This window comes from Falco punctatus (genome assembly GCF_963210335.1).
Source record: "Falco punctatus genome assembly, chromosome: Z".
NCBI classification, from domain to species: domain Eukaryota; kingdom Metazoa; phylum Chordata; class Aves; order Falconiformes; family Falconidae; genus Falco; species Falco punctatus.
The window spans coordinates 30,962,625-30,987,570 of record NC_137586.1 but is presented as its reverse complement, the minus strand read 5'-3'; the positions used below and the strand labels follow the sequence as shown (position 1 = coordinate 30,987,570).

The 24,946-nt window shown below is 42.5% G+C and overlaps 2 protein-coding genes across 9 annotated transcripts in view; one reads left to right on the top strand and one right to left on the bottom strand.

The window, feature by feature from the left end:
- Positions 1-75: 75 nt before the first annotated feature.
- LOC308056637 (programmed cell death 1 ligand 1-like) lies at positions 76-12,373 on the bottom strand. Of its 8 annotated transcripts, none has more exons than XM_080372317.1 (10): positions 12,184-12,360; positions 11,924-12,078; positions 10,186-10,232; positions 8,008-8,076; positions 7,003-7,353; positions 6,235-6,516; positions 4,909-5,019; positions 2,643-2,693; positions 1,623-1,685; positions 76-1,136 (listed from the first exon to the last, which is right to left on the bottom strand). In XM_080372317.1, exons 4-10 carry the CDS (start codon positions 8,060-8,062, stop codon positions 1,114-1,116), a joined length of 936 nt encoding a protein of 311 aa, XP_080228443.1. In that variant the 5' UTR covers positions 8,063-8,076; positions 10,186-10,232; positions 11,924-12,078; positions 12,184-12,360; the 3' UTR covers positions 76-1,113. The 8 variants fall into 8 exon arrangements, with proteins under 8 accessions (XP_080228443.1, XP_080228449.1, XP_080228450.1 ...); XM_080372323.1 differs by having other exon boundaries at positions 11,920-12,078; positions 12,184-12,288; XM_080372324.1 differs by lacking the exon at positions 10,186-10,232 and having other exon boundaries at positions 11,920-12,078; positions 12,184-12,288.
- A 273-nt stretch (positions 12,374-12,646) lies between these two features.
- PLGRKT (plasminogen receptor with a C-terminal lysine) overlaps positions 12,647-24,946 on the top strand; it is a gene marked incomplete at its 3' end in the record, with an annotated part of 36,244 nt that continues 23,944 nt past the window's right edge. Inside the window, 1 exon segment of the mRNA XM_080372634.1 lies at positions 12,647-22,065. Within this exon segment, the coding sequence (XP_080228760.1) occupies positions 21,769-22,065 (297 nt within the window). The 5' untranslated portion in view covers positions 12,647-21,768.

Genomic DNA, 24,946 nt, shown 5'->3' with positions numbered 1-24,946 from the left:
GATTTTCCCAGAAAAAGCACAAGTAGTGCCAACACTACTTATTGACAAGTCGAAGCGAGAAGGAAAAAACACAAGAAAAACAAACATATTTTATTAAAAAAATGTAATTGTGAATAGCATTGTAATAAATAATTTTAATCTGTGTATGACCCAATAAAAGCAAAAAAAATGCACCTAGCAAAATGTCACAAAGCAATAGCTTAAGAAATGTGATCCAGGACCCCATTCCCTCAGCATTTCTTAAGTAATCACATGAGCGTGTATTTCGTGTTCTAGCAGTGAGAAGGTTCTCTTCCTTCTATTCGCAAGATGAACAACGAAGCAGTCCAAATCAAGAGCTGTCCTTCTCAAATATCTGAAGAGTTGCATTATCCCCAAGTCAGAAGAGTAATGAGCAGTAACTAAGTATACTCCAGCTATATCACAAGGAAATTAAAAACCCAAAACACATTTCAGAGAAAGAGATCGAGAAACTCTGTATTATCAAATAATTTCCAAACCGTAGTTGCCAAGAGGGTTAGAGCACCTATTTCAGGCTTAACTGTGAGTATCTGGGTTTTTTACGATCTATAGTAGGGACAAAAAATGCCCTGTCTCCATGGCATCTTGTTTTGTTGTAACTTTATCTTTTATGAGGATTAAAAGTAATGAAAAAATTCTTCCAAGGCTGGAAAACAAAACCTCTTCAAGAAGTGAGAGCTCGGTGGGGGGAGGCGGCAAAAAAAAGGAAAAAAACAAGCCCAGAAAATGGCCTGTTCAAGAACTAGCCATGAAATTCATGATGGTCATAGACCTAAAGTGCTTTACCTTAAAGATATTTTAAATTAAACATGTCTTTGAAAGTACATAAACTTGAGAATGATGAAACATTAATATTTAAATAAATACCTTCACACCTAGTCTCATATGCAGAAGCCTGAATCCAAGGACTTTTTATGCTATAATGATTCTAGTACTTCATTGCAGTTCTTCCTGAACTTACAACAAGGTGGAGAAAGATTGCCATCACAAAATGAGAATAAAAAATTAATATCCCCCTTAACAGACAGAACAAAGAACATCTGAGCTGTCAAACCTTCACCAAAGAGGAAAAAAAAGCTTCCTCCGATTTCCCTAGGTCTTCTCAATTTGCATATCTGTAAAAGGAAGAATTACATGAAAAAATTATCAAATTACAAAATATGGTGTTGCAGACCATTTCATGGTATTGGGATTCTTTCCTAGACCTCAGAGGTACCAAAAAAATTTCCTTTATTGTCAAAATTAAAGAACTAAAATGAAATTAAAAGGTCAAATAGAATAAGAAGTTGATCATGGGAGGAAATACAGTGATAGTTCAAACACACTGGTGGGAAGTACTCTTTAGCAAATACAGTGAAATTGCTGTGGCTTGGGTCGCCCTTTTTAAAAAATCTTATTTTAAAGTTCTTCAAAAACATTCAGTGTTCTATCTGTTGGTACCCCTAGCAGCACACCCCACGCCTCAACTCTCTGACTTGGAGCATCTGTCTGTTGGAACAGGGGACTGAATAAACCAGCCATGAATCAAGGCTCTGATAACTACCGATGATTTACACTGTGTGCAATTTGCTACTATTTTTCCCTTCATAATTTATACTTACATTTCAACTCATCTTCAAAAGAAGCATCTCTGCAGTCGTGTGTATCCTTCTCTTTTGACAGCTCTTTAAACAAATTACACACATACAGAGAACAGTCAGCATAGCTTGAACTTTTCACATAGTGATAAATCTGTGTTAAAAGCTGCTATCTCAGGTCATCCAGGAACGGTGTGACTTAAATGCAGGTTGGGAGGAGAGATTAATACCAAGTGTTGTGTCCATTTTGGGCAAGTATTCACAAGAGAGGTTTTCTTAGGGAAAACCTCAACTGCCAGTATGAACTAATTTTCACATAGTAGTTTAATTTGTAGTGGTCTCCAAATAAAACCATACAACAAACAGAATATCCCACACCATACATGAGCCATCACGAGAGGAGGCTGAAGGATTTTAGTCTCTTCTCTCCTGCTGTAAATATTAACTCTCCACTCTTTCCTCTATTTCTGACTGCCATGCTTGTACTGGCCATTCACTGAGCTTTGCTTATAGCAAATAGCATCAGTATCTCAACAGGAGGAAAAAGAAACTGTTAAGAGAAGCTAAAGCTTCTTCTCAATAGGGCAAAACCCTCTGTCCTCAATGGTGTGACAAAGACCTTCAAATGCACACTATAATACTGGGGGAAACACAGGATTGTGCCAACATGGTTTGAATTGCAGCATAAAGTCTGCACACCAGAATATACTGCTATTGTGAGGTACATGTCCCAGGGAGCATGTCCTATCCTATCACAGACTTCCCAGATCACAGCACACCGCCCTGTCCTTGTGCATATCAGGACTACACCTGGTCCTGGAACAAATATGCTTTTCTTTCATGTTTTCCTTTCAGTAAGTTGACATAGTAACAAAAAAGTCACTGATCAATTGTAATTTATAGTTGTTACATAAGGGAAAAGTAGAAAGCAAAATGAAAGCTGTATGTAAATCTGTGTTTGGTTGGCACCATTACAAAGTAAATTCTTAAGCAATTATTTCTGCATTAATTACACTGATCTATATTTATACTGTGTGTACATACTTGCTATTGATGAACTAGCCACAGGTGTTCCAGTGTCCTTATTTGCTCTAGCTGAAAGAAAATAAGAGAGAAAAATTTAAAAAACCAACAGCATACATACTTCAGAGCTAATGGGAGCTTAAGCACACTGGTGGGAAGGGCACGCTTAGCATAGCGTTCTCAAAACCCTCCATTTCTTCAAAGAATTTAAAATATATTCTTGAGTGCCCCTGACCTGTCAGTATCCTTTCCCTTTTCCTTTCTTCATTCCTAAGACAGAACTTCATTGATACTATACACTACTATCTGTAGAAAATGTTTTTCCATTGTATATTATAACCAAGAATTTGAACATATTGGGCAACGGGGAACAAAAAGGGGATCACTTTCTCAGTGCTTTTTGAGGGGAAAAACACCCATATTCCAAGGAGGTTCTGTTCTGAAAGAATCATTTGTCATCTAGGACAGCTTGCGTTTTAAAACAAAAACCTGTTGCTACTGCTCTAGCTTCTGAATCAACTTGTAGTTTATGACACACATGCATATACAACATAATCATGATAATCACATACATTGTGACATATATACATTATCATGTATATACACAAACAATAAACATTACTCAAGCAACCTAGGAAACTTCTGACCTTCACTGAAATCCCCAGTGGGAATCTTCTGAGAAGTAAAGGATTTTGCTGTCCCTCCTTCCACTTTCATGTTCTGCTCACGTCCCTGTCGTGTTATTAGGCCAGTGTATTCTTATACATGCAGGGTTATATACAGGCCTTCTGCAGTCTGTTAGCATCACCTGCAAGCCTGTTAAGCTTACAAACACTTCTCCCACGACTTGTTTCCATAGCACCAATGCAGGAGATAAGTTTGTGACCAAAACACTGAATATTACACAGTTATATTACATATTCAGAATATAACATTTAGTTTTATCTTGTATTTATTTTCTGCAACTTGAACATGAATGCTCGGTCTGGAGTTTATTCATAGATAGTTTGTGTAGTTTCTAGACAGAAATTAGGGCTGTTTCTGGTTTTCACTGTGGAAAAGAGAGCAGGCAGACAGGAAAACCAACAGTTCTGCTATACCACCTCAGAAAGTACACCTTTTAGTGTGGAAGCTGTTGAGATACCACTTTAAAAGAGAGTACAACTAGCCTTTGCATTAATTCCAGCTGAGTTTCATGCTACCTACACATATGTACATCTATAAAATTCAAGAATTTTAAGAGAAGCATTTAGTCAGCTATCTTGTTCGGGTTTTTGGAACATTACATGACTGTGTAATAATTTACACAGTCATGCCAGTATGATATAATGCTAGGAGTATTATATCGGCTTCAATGCCTCTTGTACTTTTTCTCTGCAGACAACTGGACAAAAACAAACAAACAAACAAACAAACAACCAAAAACCCCAACCACCAAACTCAAAAAGTTATTTGGAAAAAAAGAAGTAGCTACACATCAGCTAAAAAAAATCCACAAATCTGTTATACAGAGAAAGAGTTCTGCCCAAAACCAGGATGTTCAGCAAAACCACCTTCCTTTTGACATTTTTGGATGAGTCCCATGGATGTTCTGAGACCTGCATGACTTTATTGTATCTGTTAAAAAAAAGACTAAAAAATAGACCTGTATATAAAATCCTCAAACCTACTTTGCCTCCACGGGAAAAAAAACCACAAACAACCAAAGAACAAAATGTAGCAGTACTTATATCAGGTTATGGAACACATTTCAAACATTTTTCTTTAACTTGGGGGCAAACCAAGTTCTTTCCATGCTCACCCTCAGAATTATTTCCCCAAGATTTTTCTCTGGTTAGCTAGCAAGTGAAAACAAATCATTGTCAATGCTTCAGCTCTTCAGCATACTGTGATGCTGAAAATGTCCAATTCAAGCCAGTGAAGTGAATTGAAAAAGCTCAAAGCATAACAAGGGTATAAATCCAGTTGTCTGAAGCCACAGTGGGAATATTCGCTCTTGTAGGAAAAGAAAAAACCAAAAATCTTTCAGACTCAAAACCTTAGATCTATCACTTCATATGTAGTCCGCAGTTTATACAGTGTTTTAACCAGAATCAAGATGTATGTAGAATTCATAACAATTAGATCACTTAAAAAAACCCATGCACTAACAGTTCAGTGAAATTTTTTAGAGAATGTAGGGAAAAAAAACAACTCCAGTACCCTGTCTTCTCCTAGCATTCTGGTTCGCAATCAGTAGAACAGATTGATAATAACTGAGATACACTAAAATAAATAATTTTAATACCTTTTCTTATGTAGAGCATTAATAGAAGCACTGATCCAAAGAAAGCGGTCACAATGAGAATTGGTCCAACAAAGTGTCTGCTCTTAGGCCACAGAAGACCATCAGCTGAATCTTCAAGAAAATCAAGGGGGCAAAACATTACATAATTGCATAAGCTTCTCCCTTTTCCTTTCATTTTCACCATGTTACTTTGGCTATGAGCAGTTCTGACATGATAACAGCATTTTAGACTTCGTCTAAGGTCAGGTGCTGATGGTGCGCTTCACCATATCTCATCCCAACACAGGAAAAGAAGGAACATTCATATTTATCTTTGCCTTCCTCATTCCATGTGATAGTGTCTTTACCTACCAGCACAAATCTTGCCTGTCACCACGGTTAGAAGTGTTAGAAGCTTAGTTTCCCATGAGGACTACAGGAAAGAGCTGACTGAGAAAGAGAACGGAGTGCCTCTCAGCTGGTAAAGTTCTGAATGCAAAGGGTAAGTGGCTTCCTTGAATCCCAGAGACATTTCTTGTTAAAACCATACTTGCCTGCTCACCGCTCACTGAAAGGATGGCCTGGCTTTCCTCACTCTCAAGCTGCCTGTTTCCACCCCTTGTCAGTCCCAAAAAGCTTGCCAGCACGTGTTTTTAAAACTGCATGATGAACCAGGGAAATGACCTAACCAAGTCTGATAAACAGAAATACTATTTTTGGGTTGGTTCAGGTCTCCAGCTTGGTTGAAAGCTTGTGCAAACACAGCAGGGTACAATGCAGAAATTAAAAGAGTAATCAAAAGCAGTAGGGGTGATGCCCAGTTAAAAGGTCTAATGAGAAACTACATTGGTCTTCTCCATTCACACATCTTCCTTCAATCCAGACTTTATGAGAAAAAAAATATCTGTGTACAATTTGTTAAATTTAAATCTGCTCAAAGCAAAGGCTGTAGTTGCAGAAAAAGACAAAACGGTGTTCAAAGTTATTTGACAGTTACCATCATCAAAACAGAATTTTCTTGAAAGGTTTGTTTAATTTATATGGGGAGGGTTTAATTTCTAGGCTCTAAGCAATATGCTTTTCAAATAATGGAACTTTTTTAACACTCAGAGTCAATTTTCACATAACTGTATGCCATGCAAAATTTCTACCCTTGAATTCTGTCCAGACATGCATGATGAACATGTTATTATGGTGAAAGTATACATTAATAACACCACGAGAATTTCTTTTTAGCATTTTCAAAAATATATAGGAAAGAGAAACAAATCACAGCTGATACAACTGGGAAAAAGTTACATAGTACCTTCGAAGTATATTGCCATAAGTGAATATCAGAAAAGCTACCTGCTATGTGTAAAATGGCAGACGTATTTTCTTGCAGCTCTTTATTCCAGAATATACAGTAAAAAACCTCATCGATTCTACTTTTGATTGTAAGGGTACTTGTCACACGATACAGCTGGTCACTTCCAGTTTCATAACTTGTGTTTGCCTTATCAGTCAAATCTTCATATCGTCTGTTTTGCCACATCACTTCAGCTTGTGGGTATCCTTCTGACTGACATGTCAACTTCCATTCATTGTCTCCTGTGCTCACTACTCCTTGGGTTATAGTTCTGTAAGGAGCTAAACAAATGGAAGAAAATTATTACTAGTAGTTAGCTAGAAGAACAGCATATATTAGCAAGACACCATTTCTTTATCATTAGCCCCTCGGTCCAGTTTCTGTACATCAGCTAGGATTTTGTAAATAATGCTCTTGATAGGAAAAGTAAATACCACTATTGTGTCTCTCCATAGTAACTGGAGGTACAGGATTTATTACAGTCTTGACACTATTTAGAAAAGTACATCTGCTTTCTGGTTTTCATCCTGTCTAAATGGGTTTGCAACACAGTTCCTCATATGGCATTGTGGGAAATAAAGGACAGAACATGGATTCAACCCAGACAGAAACACAAAGATAAATAGCTGTGCAAGGGCCATGAGTCAGTTCCTACCCCTGGAAAGGTTTTTTTAAATGCTAACACAGTCATGTCTTACTTCAGGGACTCTTCCGAAATCTTTTAACAGTATCAGAGAGCACTGAACCTCCTGCAGTAGCACACTCACCCTTAACTTTCAGATTGATTATCTTGTAGTCAGCTCCCCCGTAGCCAATAACACAGCGGTAAAACCCTGCATCTCTGAGCTTCACATCAGTGATGTGAAGGAGAGACCGACCCAAGTTCAGATTTTCTTTCAACAATTTTATTCTTCCCCTAAAGTCACTGTGTTGACTTTCGAAGTCTTCCTCTCCTTTAAGAAGTGCATAAACCTGCTTCAACTCATCTTTCTTTTCCCAGCTGACGCTTAAATCTCTAAACTTTAATTTCCCATTCACTGGAAATGTGCATTCCATGGTCACATTGTTCCCATGTTCCACAGTGTAGAGTGACTGGGGGGCTTCAACTGTGAATAAAGCTGAAAAACAAAATTTGTAAGAAACCTTACTTTTCCAATTTTAAGACTAATCTTTCAAGTCATGCCTTACCATATACATAGGACATTTTAAGGACCAAAAGTACCTGCCCTGTTCAAAAAAGTTAAACATTCTTGTATGCACTTGCCCAATTTTGGTACAAACTGGGTTATTTATACCTGCAGACACCTACTTTGTGCACACATGCTACGTGATGCTGTACTAAATATAGGCAAATGTGTGCGTAGCCTGTTGCTTTCAGAACACTGCCACAGTAACTGGCAGTGGTTAGTGCCTTGGATAGGAATGCTCTGTTTATACAAAAGGCAATTGTTTTTACACACAATGTTAAATACATGACAACTCCCAGGTTTGACAGTGCCAATAAAACCTTTTGTGTAATGCAAATGGTACCTTGTCTGAAATGGTGTCTATGCTGAAACACTGGGGATTTCAACCTGGCTCTGTATCAAAGCACACATATTTAGTTAAAAGTAAAAACATGCTAAGACCTTTTTATTTAAAACACTAAAAACTGGAAAAACTCCAGATGCTAGCACTTGAAAGAAAACTGAAGAATTAACATTTTTGTGCTTACACATGGAAAGGAAACATACTTAAACAGTTCTACTGCTTCTTAGGACTCATCCTCTTACCATTTAGGAAATGCCAGTAGAATATAAATATAAACAAAAGCAAAGGCTTTTCCATGATGTAGATAGAACCTAAAATGATAAAAATAATAGGTAAGTATAAGTATCTGCTCATTTTTCTAATTTGCACAGTAAAATACGCTTTGTAGTCACTCCATGCAAAGAACTAGACAGAAGGCACTGAATTCCACTCTGGCTGAAAACATGACAAAATTGCACTTTTAGCTACAGTAGATGATCAGGCAGAAACCTTCCTGCACAGTTTCAGGAAGAATATCCGATTTTACTTGCTTTAAACATTTTCCCTTGGTTATGGCAAAACATATGCTTTATTACTATCTGTCAATTAGTAAATAAATACTGACAAATCCCCAGTTGTTCCCCTAAACTGTAGCAGGGAGTGCTGTTCCTCCTAGGAGAATGGAGAAGTTTTCTATATAAGTTCGGTGGAAGAAAAAGAATTTAGTTCTTCCCCACCTGTTTGCCATACTTTAACATAATGTGAACATACCTGGTTTTGTAACACCTGATCCCACAGTACTTATCATGGGGCTTGTGAAGTTACATATTCTGTCAACAGAATTCCTGTGGTAATTAATCACTTTATGAGTATTTACACAATAGTGCCTTTGTAAAACAGTGACAGAAACAGTCAGCCTATGAAGACAATCTATTTTCTTGAATTTCTGCTGCTTTACCTCTGAACATGTAAATTATTTCAATTTTCCATCATAAGTTTTTTCCCTCTTTACTGACAGAGCTTTTATACTCCTACACAATACTATAACATTAAAAAACACTGATTAATGTCAATTCATATACTTAGCCTTCACACACACCCTGCACTTGCTAAGTGTCTGTTTTAAGTCAGAGGAATACTGGTATCAGACACTGCCATCGTTTTTCAAATTACTGTCAAGAAATATTCAACCCACTGTAAGGGAAGTGTTTGGTGAGTACAGAAAACTGTAGCATCTTAAGTCCTCATTTTGGATACCCAAAGACCCAGAAAAATAAGGAAAGATTGCCTTCAGCTGTTTTCTGGTGGTAGTGTCAGCATTTGTGTAAGAAATTAGGCAACTGTAATACCCATCATGCTTCCTAACTCATGAAAATCTATCTGGACTGTGACTCTTACCATTTTGGTAAGTTTGTCTCTCTTTCTCTGGCTTTCAACTTTAAGATGATAATAAGGTAACAATATTGTCCTCAATCAGAAGACATGTGCCTTTACAGTGTTACGGCTTAATGGAATTAGACTTCTTATAAAAAATTGATTCAAGCTACTTTTTTCCTCAGATTGCTGCTGCTGGCTGATGCCAATAGCAGGTTTGCAGAAGCCAACACAGACAGAGCTGAGAAAGTGAGTCAGTCTAACACATTGTGAGGCAGGCATGAGCAATTACGAAAGGATGTTCTCCTAACAGGGACAGGAAAATACAAGATCCTCAGGGTGAAAGATCTGTTTCATTGATAAATAAATCCTAGGTTTCTTGAGATGGTTAGGTACCCAATTCAGCCCTTAATGACAAGTGATGTTCTTAAAAGCACTAGCAAACCGCTGCCTAATCCTGTGGGTACCTAAGATTTTCTGGTGGTAATGCATGAGAGTGCCTCCATCATGATGCCACTGCCTCATGTGTAACAAGCAGTCCAGAGCACCAACTAAGCTCCAAAGTAAAGCTTCTCAAACAAGACAGAGGCATACCAATCTCACAAGTGTGCTCTGATTGCACTTACTCTAGAGGCTAGCCTGCAGACGAGCAAGCCGCTGAGACTGATGGGTATAGAGAGTGTGCAACCTCTCTACACTCCCCATCCAGAATGACCAGAGCTGTAGCACACCCAGCCCCAAAATACTTTCTACTTACTTTTTTTTTTTTAAAGTGGACACTGTAGCTGAGAGACTGCTCAGAACAAGTAACATGTGCACTGTAGTCATAGAAAGATACCCATGCATGCAACTCATACCCACTTTTTTGTCTGGAAATCTGAATGTTGGTGTGAACTCCAGGACAGGTGTTCTGATTAACTCCTGTAAGATGGATGACAAGTAAACTTTTACAGTTCTAAGACCCAAGATTGTATCCTGCAGTTGCTGAATTTTAATTCATAAACTTTCTCCCACTGTAGAGGAAAACAAGCCTTACTGCACACAAAAGAAGTATGACTCTTACTTACAAAATTCTGCAGGAGCGAGAAAGTCTGCTGCTGGGCTCAACTTTTCACTTTCAGAGAGGAAAAAAAGTAGGTCGAGGTCAAATCCAGATGCACATTAAAAAACCTGTTGCAATAACAATTACAGACCCTTCTCCTCTTTCACTCTGAGAAGAACAATCCCCTGGCTGGATCAGCTGAAGCAGCTCAAGACCTAGGTGCCAATGAAAGAACTTTAGCAAAGCTGCAATCTTCTATGTTTCTCACAGAACCTGCCGCAATTCCCCTTCTCTCCTCCTGCCAGCTTCTAACATCTATGCAAACAGAGTTTTATAAAAACCAAGATAATTTACTGTGCAAAATGCTCTTCAGTATTACTGCTGTATCACAATCAAACGAAGAAGACAGGAAAAACAGAACTATTTGCCCACAGGTTTCTTGTGACAGAATTTAAATGTTGATGTAACTCCACCTACTTCTTCAGGAAACTTCCCCATTATTGGAAAATTCCCCACTAGGGAAAATTATTTATTGCTAACAGTGGTTCACTGTAACCAGAGACAGAAATGTTGGGAAAATTAGTACACAAAATGCCACAGGCATTTTAAGAAACAGCTTTGATCAGATGACATGTATCTGAGCAACAGTCCTTGGAACACCAGTAGCAAGAAGTCATCCATCTATACAACCTCAGGGTCCCTACAGCATTAATCTCAAATGGTGCCAAACAGCTGCTAACAATGACCAAAAATTTCCTACACAACTTACTAGTCATGTCTGCAAAGGTCATAAGCAGGAATAACGGGAAGAGCATTGCCTACCCTTCTCTGATAAGAACAGATACCCCTTCCCCAAGGTCTGAGCACAGTGAAGGCCCCTTGCCTTGCTGTTGTGTAAGGCAAGAAGAGCTGTTCAGCCTACGCATTAGCTTAGCCAAAAATAAAGAGTGCTTTCTTTTTACTGATTCTAGAAGTCACTCAAGAATACAGGAAAAAACCCAAGTATTAGAAGCCAAAGGATGTACTCACATTAACTTGCAGACTGTACTGGGATACCATGGTCAACAGCACCAAACACAACTTTGAACATATGTTTCAGTGTAAGTTCACCTGCTTATGTTGTCTCAAAAAAGGGCTGAGCCTCTCAGAAGAGTTAAAATACTGTGCAATGACCGCTGAAATGTTTTCAAAAAGTATTTTCTTCTTTCCACCTGACAGCACATTCACAGTGTTTGTCATGGAAGCAAAAACACGTAATACAGAAAACCTGTAACCTTTTCACTTGGTGTGTAGGAGGAGCACGGAGACGGTGGTGTTGAAATAGCTGAGTGTTAACGTTTAGGTTCTAATAACCTGAAACTACTTTAGTAGGTTGCGGAGGTGGATTTCCCGAAACAGGTGAGACTGATGAAGGCTAATTTCCAGTGATTTCATCTGTGCTTAAAAACAGGTTTAGCGACATTTGCTCAGAAAAAAAAAATGCAACAAGAAGAAACTGAAACGAATCTGCAAAATACTGACTGTAAGGCCACAGAAGCCACCGATGCAGCCAGGCTTTCAATATCATTACTTTAGTTTCCTCCTCTTCATTGCTAACCTTGGGGTCCCTAGGTTGCTTTTACCATGTAAGTATTCAGTAGCAAACAGACCAGGAAAGGGTGGGTGGGTGAGAGGGTGTCTGGGGTGGTTTTCTTGCTGTTTCATATACGTAACACACACACGCGTCTATACATACCCACACGTTTTACAGCATAGTTACCTACTATGGCTGGCGGGGGTTGGTTTGTCCGTTCGACCTCCGCTTGCGACAGGCTTTCCAGGCAAACCGCGCCGGGCGCTGCCCAGCCAGACCGGTAACAGGCGCCGCCCCCGGGCACCGGCCGCCCCCGGGCACCGGCCTGGCGGGCTCCGCGACCACTCGCCTCCCGCGGGCGCCGGGGGAGGGGGGCCGGGGGTTGGCGAAGCGCGGGCAAACAGCGCTCCGGAGGGGGCGGTGGGGCAGGACCCGCCCGGCCGGCCCTACCCCGGCTCCCCGCTGCCGCGAGCTGCCAGCCGCCCGACGCCTGCTCCCGGCGGCAGCCGGCCCGCCCTTCCCCTTCCCCTTCCCGGCTGGGCCCCGTGCGCCGGGCCCCGGCCCCAGCCCGGCCGTCCCCGCCCGCCCCGCCGCGGGCTCGCTGGAAACGAAACTGCAAGCGGGCGGGCACGGGCGGCCCTGCGGGAGGGGGAGGGGGCGGGCGCGTGGCTCGGGCCGCGAGCTTTTGTTTTCTTTCGCTTTTCTTAACAGGAAACGCTCTTTCGTGGGGAATCGGTACCCCTCGGTCTCGAGCGGGCGGGTGGCATTATGGAGCGCGCTCCACGCGCGGGCAGGCGGGCGCCGCTGGCAGTGCGGCGGGTGACAGCAGCACCCGAGGTGGCCGTGAAGCCCGGGAGCGGTGCGCTGCTGCTCCAACTTTACATAGCTCTGTGCCCCGCCACTTAACGACCCTGCTGGGGGTACAGCTCCAATCAATAAGCTGATAGGGCAATCTGATAATACAGTCCAGTATAGAGTTCGTTTGCTGTGATAATGTTTCTTTTGTTATAAAACATAACCCTGGCAGATCTCTGCCATAACTTTCCCAAAAGAAAGCAACCCCAAAACAGGAATATTACTCAGGACACTGATCTACCAAAGGACCAAGGAGCCACCGTGAGAACAGTTTACTACTGATCAGCTACCCTCTAAGTATGGAATACAAAGCAAATCCAAAACTGTAACCCGTGGCCAGCGTGCACGTGGCAGAGGTGTGCACTGAGGGAGGGAAGGGGTGGGTGCGATCCCTCATTCTCTCTCTGCCATAAGCACCAGGTACGGCCATCTGCAGTACGCAGTTAATGTTTTCACGGGCCATAAGCCAGCAGGTGGTTGAGAAGCCACGGGGATCCCTACCTGGAAGCCATCAGGTTTTATGTTGATACAGCACGTTGCCGTGGAGGTGCTTGACAAAGCTTGGTTTCATTCACTGACTTCGGTCCAAATATTCAGAATCGTGTGAGCCCCTCAGAAAGGACAATGTGGAATGTTAAGTTATATGATCAAACCTCCTCCGCACCCCCACGGAGAGGCAATGGCGGGTGGGCGAGCCCAAATAACTTGCGGTCCCTGATGCTCACAAGGCCCGTCACAGGAGGTACCAGCCCATCAGAAAGCCATCTCCACAAGCACAGAGGAGCGCAGAGGCGGCCCCAAGGCAGGTGGGAACCCAAACAAAAGACTCAGAGAAAGGGACACCCTACCTGGGCTCCTCCCAGGGCTCTCCCAGGAGAACTTCAGCCCCAGGTCTGGAGCCCACCAGGATAAGACAAGACCACAGCACCTTTCGGACTGAGGGAGCTGCTACCTGGTGGTGCCCTGTGGGACACATTATGGGATGCATTTTGACATAGCGCAAGGCTTATTATGAGATGCTTAGGGAAGGAACCAAAGGTTCCAAAGGGATAATGAAAGGGATGGATCTAAGTGATTTTGGGAGGAACAAGTATAAGACAATAGAAGGGTAAGTGGATAAAAATGACCAGTTACCCATAGACAGCTGCTGGTCAATGCACTTGTCTGGCCGTGCCCTGTGTCCACTTAGTGCAGTCTGTCTTCTCTTCTTGTTGAACTGCTTTCTGACTCTTCTCATGGATGAGGGACTCTATTCAGGGCATGTGTATGGGTATATGGGGGTCTGAGTGCCAACAACTGGAGTCATACCATGGGTTGGAGGACCCATGTGTCCATGGTGCAGCAACTAGAGACTGGAGTAAGTGGACTTCAGCACCAGCAACTGGAGAAAGACCTCAGCTACAAGGGCCTCTGTGTATATGATGGCAGCAGCTGGACAGGGACCATGGGGCAAGAGAGCCTTGGTGCCTAGGTGCTGGCAGCTGCGCAGACCTGAGTGTCACCAAGTGCTTATCCTTGGAATGGGACAGGGCCCATGTTCCCTTGGTGCAACAGCCAGAGCAAGAGGGTGCCTGAATTTGTGAGATCCAGCTGGATGAGCTGTGCAGTGGCCTGGGAGGCAGTGGCGGGGGGTGGGGGGTGTCTGTGAAGGCAAGATCACAGGAGGAGCTGGGACCCTAGTGGAGGGACCAAGGAAGTCCCAGAGAAACTGCTGGAGAGACCATGGGGTCTGGGGAGCTTATAGGGGAGACACCCACTGGGGGTGTGGGTGTGCCTATGTCTCTAAGGGAGAGACCATGGAGGGTTGGTACTGGGGGAGCAGGGGAGTTCTGGCCAGCTAGATGGAGGTGTCAGGGGAGTGGAGTTTAGAGTGGAGTTTATATGTCTGAGGGAGGTGTTGGTACCAGCAACTGGAGAGGGGCTGCAGGCCTCATGGGCTCATGTGTCTAGATGCTAGATTAGGTGGCTGGGGTCCAGGGGCAGCTAGTCATCAGAATGGCCGAGCACAGCTGAGGGAGGAATCCACCTTGTACATATTCCCACCACCAGACCTCTGTCCTGCTCATCCAGGGAGAAGAACAGGATGAAGCTGTTGATGTTGGTATGAGTGCTCCCTGTGTCTGTGTCACCTATGTGGCTGGCCATGTGTGTACATATGTATGTAATGCAGTGCATTCATGAGTTCTGCGTGCATATGCCTACTGGGAATACACGGTCAGCTCATACTGGTTGGATCTATGGGCATGGGGCTGCAGCAGACTCACCTTTCTTGTGCTGTCAGATCCACCTGATTTCCCTGACACGCAGAACAACAGTTCCTTTCAGTCAGAATCACAATGCCAACAACTGTCATTCCCATTCTTTTTGTGCTGGATACCTTTCAAAATGAAAGACAGAGCTGCATTTGGAATGAAATAGCTGGAATGCTTTGCTGTATTCTGCTGTATATGCTGAAAAACATTTATGCACTTTCCTGCAAATTTACTACTGAATTTGCACCCACAAAACTACTAGCTGTAGTTGAAAAATATGCATTCTTTTCTGTACAGGAGTTCATCTTTCCACTTTTGTTCCTCTTGGCCTACTGATGTCTACCCTAACCTCAATACATCCCCTGCTCTGGTATCGGTGTACCATTTTGGTTGCACTTTGTTGCTGAATCTGACATTAAGGCACAAGTTTGGGTGTCTATAATGCGTGAGTTACTGAAACTAATTCCATTTTCCATATGGAAATGGAATATGGAAACATTTTCCATATTGGGAACTAAAAGCACCTTATGCACAATACAATTGCATCCTTTCTGAGGCTCCTGGAGCAGAGGAAAGCAGCTTTGGATAGTCACATTTGGTTTTGCTGCACATCTCTCCTGTTGTCAAAAAACTACCTCAATGGAACTGTATAAAAGAGGTGCATTTACCCTCAGTATACTGAATTAATAATACAGATTAGACTAAGCTTAATGATAGGTACACTTAAAGTGTTTATGGCCAAAGGGGAAACGGAGCTTTTATATAAAACTAAGAATCTTTCACTATCATACAAAGCCTGCATTTGTCTACACTACATAATTACATTAGTCATAAAGTCATGGTGGTACCATGCAAAGATAACAAAAATAAGACAAATTAGCCATAGAAAACCAATCACTTAGCAAAATTTCTGCCACAGACAAGCCAAATAACACCAACTGCAGGCAGGTCAAGAAAAGTTTAGATAAAAGCAGGCCTAAAAAATGTCAGCCCTGAAGTCTTAAAAACTCACTACAAAATTTATGGCTTGCTACTAGGACTGGAGATATGGTATCACAGGGCTACATGGTAATAACAGCTCCCTGAGACCAGGGGGGTTAGTTGCAGTAGTTATAGTGTATTGTACTGTATCGGGCATATGTAATTTGAATATTGGTCACATGTGGTATTTAATATGCAGTTACATGTGTAAAATCGTGGATATGAAGACTGCAGGTCAAACAGAGGATTGGTGACTGAAGTTAACACCTGGCTTTACGAAGCTGCCTTCATCACCGGAAGGGCTAAAAGGCATAGGCAAGCAGTATCTACTAGACTATGCCTCGGAACACATCTGGTTCTCTTGAAATCCTTCCAACATCCACAGGGACTGCTGCAGTGCGTAACCAGAGCCCACTGCAATACCAACAACAGCATCTGTGACCTCAGTGTATACCACAGAGGAGAGGACAGCAACCTCTACAAACTCCATGGTGACAATCTAGAAGTGTTAGGGAACCCCTCTAATGGTATCAAGCATGCTTAGATACTGAAAGGCTCTGTTGAGACTAACAAACTGTCACAATGTGAGAAGGACAGCACAAACAAAAAATGAAATGTTAAACATTTCTCTATTCTTCAGTTTCTTACAGGGAAGAAGGTGCTTTCTAATAAACAGTAAATCAAATCCCACTTAGAAAGGAAGAAAAGAATCAGATCATGGGAGCAGGTATCACGTGGTTAGCATTTACAGCACTTGCAATGCAAGAATTCTTTTTCCAAATGGAAAACCAAAATGAGCAAATATGAGCTAAGCAGTCGTTATCCCTGGAAATTATCAAGCAGCACTATATCTCTTTAGTAACTTCTTAGCTTTGAATTGACAGAGTGAAACAAACCCATTCCACACTTTGTTATCCAGTGGGTTCCTCTCCAGTTGCAGATTTCACCACCTAAATTAACAATGGAATTTGGATTTTTATTTTAAAAAATCAGGAATGTGATGAGTAGTAGTAGAAATTACTCAACCAGTTTTGTCCTTTTTTTTGTCCAGTTCAGGAAAGAGGCACACTACTCACAGGAACTGGTGTCAGACATTAAGGTAACCAGTACAACTAATTCAGATCATATTTTAACAAGTTTTAAATTGTTTAGTAATAAACACGTCATTTGTAAATGGCAAACTTACTTGTACAGCTACATAAAAATACAGCTACAAACAGTCACAAGCTCAGACAAAACAGCCACAAACCAGTCTGAGAAGGCTCTTTCCAATAACAGCAACAGATAACTACAAAAACATTCCCAATATGAAGAGGAAGCTTCTAGTTTACGTGCAACTTTAGTCAGCTGATAAATGCTATAGATAACTAAGAGGATTAGATAACATTGGGACTTCCCTTACTGCAAACAAAGAATGCTGTGTCAAAGCTAAAAGGTTGTATTCACTCTGTGTACGTGCTTGGATTTTCAAAGTTCACATATCTATATACATTCATACACTTCCTTTTTTCAGAAGTTGAATAGTAAGATGAAAACAAAAACCAAAAATCTTCAAGGACGTAATAATTTTTGTCATTAACGTAAGATAGTAGAAATCTGAATTTTTTGCTGAACACTCATTCCCAAAATAAAAATAAGCAATTGTCACAAGTTAAAGAATTAATTGTCACAGGGTTAAAAAATTCTAGCAGTCATTTGTGTTTGCAGTCAGCCCACTTCTAGTGTACTCACATATATACACTACAGTAAAGCAGGGAAATTGGTTTGGTAAAGACTATTCAGGGCACTGATTTTTATCTCTTTCAAACTATTTAACTATTTTGATCCAGCAGCTTTAAAGTTATAAGGTATTAAATAAACATTTGCTGTTCTGTTCTAGAAAATGTTGGTAGATTTTGGAATTTAATTTTGTAGATAAACTTTCCAGTTCAATGGAATCAATCAGGAAGACTGATACACATGTAACCTCCTTTCCAAATATTAATCCTACAGGCTATCTATCTCTAGCATGATTTGCTTCCTTCTTAATCTGGATTATGAAACTGAAATGGGTAATGAATTGTTCTATACTCAAATCACTGTAGTAAAATTCAAGCTGATTAATCTAAATGTGCTATGTATAAAGATAAGAAAAAAAAGCTTGCTTTCTTTCAGACATTTCTTCTGGTTGTTCTATGTTCGTTTTTTTTTTTTTTTTTTCTTGCATTGTAAAAATCACATTTGACTTAACCAATAAACATCTGCATTGGCACAAGTTACAGTTATTTTCACTTTCAGGTTACTTAATTTTTCAGTTAAGTACCAGAATCAAAATTTCTAAGATTTAAATCTTTTTTGGACCAACTATTTGAGGAGAAAATACATCTTATAATTTAATCTTTTTAAAAAGATGACAAGGATGAAGGAGGCATGACTGCCTGGCTAATGGCTGCCAGTTTTGCATTACTACAAGATGTCTTTCAGACTGTGTGTGGGTCTTCTGCAGCGGCAGCAATCCCTATAGCTTTCTGGACTAATGGAACATTGCCTGCTTTCAGAAATGCCAACAATCCGACAGCACCATGCGATATGTGATGTTGTCTGATTTTTACTGTGGACTCCGTATCATGACCTGTCGGACTGGTGGTCAACAGGCTATAGCCTGGAGTACTGGATCAAGTACTTAAGCCCATGCCTAAACCTAGGTTTTATACTGCTGTACTCCACAGGACAGTATTTCCCAGGTGACAATGTGCCAGAGCATAATGAATTTGGCACTGTGTCACAGTAGACTTGGCAGCACCACTTAACCCAGCTCTTGTTCTTTATTATGCATTTGAAACACAGTGGTAGCAAGACACTGATGAAGGGGTTAAGACAGGTATCAATCAGCCAATCATTCTGGATTTGATTGTGGCTCTTCAGAGGTGTTTCTGATTTCTTGTGACAGCCACTCAAATGAAAAGCAGTGATGTGACTGGGGGTGTGGGAACTGGAACAGGATAGGCAACGTCCCCAGTAAGGTTCTGTGAATATTCACAGTATCAGTGAAATCATACTGTTCAGCTCGTGTCTAGAGTAGCAAGCAGGTACCAGCAAGAAGAGGCAGGAGCTGCAGGCCCTGTTGCAGATGGTCTCCACCCCAGTGTCTGCAGTCTGGTGTAGCTCAAACATGCCTCTCCTCCACGCATATAAACTACAGTGGCTCTTCATGCCCTATATGAAACTAGCCTCCATTCTTCCTGCTACTTCTTAAACCCTAAATCCTTTCTTCAGAAACTACTCCCATTTCCCTAGCAGTCAGCCGCAGTTCCCCCTCTGCCCCCCTGCCCCATTCTCTGTTCTTGTATTATTGAAATCTGCTGCCCCATCATGTTAACCCCTCCACAGAAACCAGACCTCTGCAGTACAGAGGTATACCAGAGCTGCAATACAGAGGTCTACCGCACTCTGAAATATCTTTCTGCTCAAGAAAAGGAATTTGGACAGACCAAAATGGTTCGCTTGGCTGAAAGAGGCTTGGTGGGTGGGGGTGGATGATATCTTTAGTAACCTGCTTTGAAGGAAAATTACATTCACTCAAATTTACTGGTGAGAGACCCATCAACCACAATTTTCTCCGATGATGCCGAATTGAAGAAATTCCTGTCAGTGGATGCCAGGGCTGTACTGCCATCTCGCGCGGAGCTGGAGCATAGCCGGAGATCTCTCCCCTGGGTCTTTGCTGCACCAGTAGCAGGCAAGACCTCAGGGAGTTGCATGCCCACAAGCCACTACTCCAACGCACTTGGAGGATGAATTCTTCTACTCACGGGTGGACAGGTCTGTTATCAGCAGTGCGTAATTTCTTCTATTAGTTACAATTTCTTCTGTTCTCCTCTGCCTTCTCACTCTCTGATCCTTTATTACAGCATTTCTCTTTTTGTCCTCAGTACGCCACCATTTATTAATTTTTTCAGTTCCTTCCCATGGTTACAATAATCTCAGTTTTTCGTAACATTTTACACAATCACCCATCACTCACGTATCTAAAAGACTTCTATGTATCCTTTTGCAAAACCTTACTAACCTTCTTGGATTGTAAGCAATTAGAATTAAGCACATATAGTCCAGTGTATCCTCCAGTTCTCTGCGCAGGATTGTGATTTTGTGAGTCAGCACCCCTATTTCCCACTCCCTTGGTTGTTTCTGCCATTCACTGTATCTTTATGGCAGAAAATATTTTGATTCTAGATATAACCTTATGCACATATTAAACCCTAGAGAAGTTTGCCAGAACAGGGCTTGTCAATGTTCCTTTCCTATGATTGGTGTCTAGTTATTTCAGATAAACCATGACTTATGCAAGGATTTTTATTCAAGCAAGCAATATAATACCTTCCGTTTTTACGGAAGGTATTAACTGGGGACAACCCCCTCACTTTCAAAACTGTACGCAGAATCTTGGGCTAGATGCCTTCATCCTTGCAAGTTAAATCAACTCTTACACTATACTCTAACAGTAGAAGTTTGACTTGGACCAGAGCCAAACCTCTGGAGCTGAAAATATATCCTACCATCATGTTTTTAAAATTCGTATCTCCTTAAAAACTGAAACTATGTGTGGTCAGGAGATTAAATACTTCTAAAAATCACAGGCATCTCCAAAATATCACAAAAAAAATTCAAATTCTAGGGAAGACTCGAAATAAAAATGTCAAGCAATTTTCCACAATAGAAAAAACCCTTTTTCCCCCTTTACTTTTCTCCTATTTTTGCTGTGCTGTTAAAAAAAAAGGGGGAGGAAAAATGGGAAGAAAACTGTCTTCTCAGACATTTTTTTCAAAAACACAACCTTAGCAAAAAAAGAAAAATGCATGCATTTGGAAAAGGAATGAATACTAACAAGAATCAGGTGCAGGTCAAGACATTAGCAGATATAAGTATTTGAAAATGACACTCACTGCATCTGCATCTTGAACTACAAGACTCTTGCTGTAAGGTGGGGTGTCAGATTCCACTGCGAGCTGGTGTTTGAGGTGCTGCATATTCTGGTGTTGGAAACGTTTAGTGAGATATCTTCAGCGCCAAAAGAATCCCAGGAATCCTGTACAATATTTGCTTCACTGTTTAAAAAGCCGACTGACAGAAAATAATTACCTCAACACTTTTTTAATTACGAAAATTTAATTTCTTCTGATTTCAAAGTCAGCCTGCAATTACGGGTGATGATGTCATGAAAACATTCTGACACACGATGAAAGGAGGAGTACGGCAAGAAGCCCGACGGCCAAGGCATGTAGTGCCGTTCTTTGCCGATGTGTACTGCCCGAGCTGTGAACCCGCCAGGGCCTGCGTACACGTTGAACATGGAGAAGAGTTCGGGGAAATTTCTTGCAACAGTTTCCACATTAAAAAAAAAAAAAAAAAAGGAGTGGGGGCGGGGGGGGAGGAGGGGCGGGCGACACGTGCTGGCCACCGCAGGGCCGGCGCTCCCCGCCCAGCACACGTCCATCCCCGCCCCAGCTGCCCGCATCAGCGGGTCCCGCGCTGCAGCTGCCCGACGCCGGTGCCGACCCGTCGGGGCCGCGCTGCCCCCCCGGTTCAGGACGTGCGTGGCACTGGTCCCGCGCGCACGGCACCGCGTTTCTTTCGGGCTGCTGGAAAGTACGGGATGTTACTGGAAACGAGCGCGAAAGTAACAAAAGGCGAGGTGTCACCGGCTACCGACACCAGCGGCCCAGGCCGCGGCCCCCGGCAGCGGTGCCGCTCCCACACAGTCGCTCCGAGCGGCCGCCTCACGGAGCACGAGCGCCGCGCGCTCCCGCGTCACGAGGCCGCGCAGCGCGGGGGCCGCCCGCGGCACCAGCCACGCCGGTGGGAGCGGGGCGGGGCGGGCGGCCCGGCCTCGGCCCTTTGAACTCCGTGAGCGCCGCCGCCTGCCAGCAGCCGATCGGTGCCTTTCCCGGAAGCGAGGCGGGGCGGGGCGATGCCCTCCGCCAGGCCGGCGGGAGCGGGGTGGGCCGGGCCGCTGGCAGAGGAGGAGGCGCTGTGGGTCTCCCGCGAGGCGGCTCGGCCTTGCTGCCCTGCGGCCTGTCCGTCGCCCCCGCCCGAGCCGAGCTCCTCCCGGGGGCGGCCGAGGCCGAGGGGAGCCTCCCGCGGTGCCGACCCCGTTATCGGCCGCGCCGGCCTCACTTGCCTCGTCTCTTCTGCGCTGCAGGGCAGGATGGGGTTCGTCTTCTCGAAGCCCGTGAGCCACAGCCTGAAGGCGCAGCAGGAGTCGTGCTCATGAGCTCACGCCGTAGGTATGCGCGCCGGCGGTGGCAGAGGGCCGGCCGCGGTGTGCTTGCGGCCTTGCCCGCGGAGTCCCAGGGCTAAAAGTGCTCCTCCATTTACACACCCTGCCAGTCCCGCTGCACTTGACTGCAGGTCGAGCACCTCATCTCTGGATCTAACAACTTCCTCGGAAGTGTGTGTTAACAAGCTGTGAAGGTGGAAGCTATCCCTATGGTAGCCAGACCCTAAAAACACAATTTTGGAAACTTACCTTGAACTGTCCCCTGTAGCACAACTGGGCCATACATGTCAAGGTGAATCAGTAACAGCACGGCTACTAAAACTGGGATACTGTTCTCTTGAAACCATAGAATCGTAGAGTGGTTTGTGTTGGAAGGGACCTTAAAGATCACCCCATTCCAACCCCCCAGCCATGGGCAGGGACAACTTCCACTAGCCCAGGTTGCTCAAAGCCCCGTCCAGCCCGGCACTGAGCACTTCCAGGGATGGGGCATCCACAGCTCCTCTGGGCAACCTGTTCCAGTGTCTCACCACCCCCACGGTAAACTTCCACTATACAAAAATCTTTCAGACAACTTCGTTCTTTAAGTTCAGTTAGGCAACTGCAGTTATTTGACATTGCTAGGAAGGCGCTACACAGCTGTTCATTGCATTGTTGTTCTAAAAAACTCAGACTAAATAGGGCGTAGCAGATTGTTTATTCCCTCTCATAAAATAATAAAATAGCAGCAGAGAAAGAGAAGGAAAATGAATTCGACAAAGACTCAGAAAGTTGTGCTGAACAAAATCTACAGTGTAGCATTATTATAGCTTTCTGATTTGTTGTTGGGTATCCTGTGAACTGTAACTTGTTTAACTAAATGCTGGAATGCAATCTGAAGGACTTAGCTGGAGCTTGTTCCTTTAGTTTTGTGTTTAAATTGAATACAGGAAAATTTACAAAGTTTAAAGTAGTGATGGATGAACTTCCAATTTATTAAATTACCAGTAGATGGCATATTCTAGTTTTCAAAGGAGCATGCAGGTAGTAGGTTTTGTAGGATCAGTGTAGACTGAACTCTGGGGGTGACCCTGGAAATGTGGCTAGGAAGGAGAAAGATAGCATAAGGAAAGATATTTTTAAATACTGGATATTACGTAACTGTTTAACAAAAAATCAACTTTTTGCAAGGTTTGTAAACAATTTTGTGTCTGTGCTGGGTTGTATGTTTCTCAGGTGCAACCGCAGGTTTTGTGTACGAACAATGTATATTTATGTTTTTTCCTTATACAGAGGGGCTCCTCCCACTCATAAAGTTTTTGGAAATCCAGATGATTGGAAGGTTTTCAGTCTGAGAGAATGGTAATGAAATTAAAATGAAGGCTTGCTTCATGATCTGCTTCTCAGCTGTGAAAAATGAGAGTGAGCTGAGAAAACAGCTTGAATTCAGGCTAGCATTTGTAGGGTGCTGTGGGCTTTAAATGGCAGTCTTTGGCCTCTTGACCCCAGATGCTTAGCAACTCTAATTCTAGCCCAAATGCCCAGGCTAACATAAAAATCGAAATTCTTTAAGAATAGTTAGAAAAAAAGCCCTTTCAAGATTGCATGCAAAATTTTTGCAAGTTGCTCTTTAGGAGCTCTCTCTGTGCTGTATTTCTTATTTTTGACAATAGTAATAGTAACATAGTAGATTTCTTTCTAACACTACAAATGCCTGATTGTATCTGATTTGTACTGTTTGCAGACATGCTGGCCATGTTAGAAAACCTGCATCTTTTAAAAATGCATAAAGTGCACAGTTATGTCAGGTGCAAAAGATGCAATGAGGGCAAGAGGAGGACTAAATTTTGTGTCGTAAGAGGATGGAAGAAAATACCTTTTCTCTGAGCTTAGGGGGAGTGTAGGGAAGAGGGAAAGACTGCCAGTTGTCTTTTCCATATCTATATAAAACTTGTGATGTGTCTGGAGTCTACTGTTAGACAAACTACTTCTAGGCTCTTTGTGAAAGAGTATAGCCTGATTTATTTGTTTTTAGATAGAAATTGTAACTAGAAATACCTGGAGAAGTTACGTCATGCTAGGACCAGAATGAAATAGCTTGACTTAAAGCACTAGATCTTGTGTTATGGTGAAATACTGGGATTTGGATGCTATCAGTTCTCCCATCATCCTCTGAAAACCATCATATTTATTAATATAATAGAAGCTTCCACTGCAAGCAGTATCATGTATATGCTATGAGAGTTTAAAAAATACTAATTTGTTTTAGATGTCTATATATCCCAAAATAGCATGTGGGTTCAAAGCCTCTTAAAGCTTTTAATAGCTTCTGAATGTACTTTGGAGTGCCCCATGATTAGAATGTTGAGAATACAGGATTCTATTGTTACTCGAAGCCAATCAGTGTGGATCAAGAAGTCATCAAAACTGTTTCTTCTAGAATGCCCTCCCTGCTATCAGTGATGGTGTGACACTGCTCAGAAATGAACTAGTAAGTCTTTGGGTTGCCCTGGAACAAAACACAGCAGGTGATGGTGACACAGTCAGAATCTGTGAAGACTTCTGTTCCTTATAGATGAGGAGGAGTCATAAAGTTACTGTAAATTGTTTGGAACAGCATTTTTGTGCTGTCAGTTTCCACGACAGAACACTACCACCACCCACCACCCCCACTCTTTTTTTTTTTTAACAGAAATATTAGGTATGTGCTCTCCTCTGGATGGAGAGAAGATACAAAGCTGTTCAGTCATTGACTTACCCTCTGTGAAAAATTGTCGGTTGGGAGGAGTCCATTGCAAAAACTTGGAAGGCAAGTGAGATGACAGAAGTTGATAAAAGCCCCTCCAAATACCAAGCCTTGGTGCATGCTAAAGCTTGGTCAGTCCTAGCG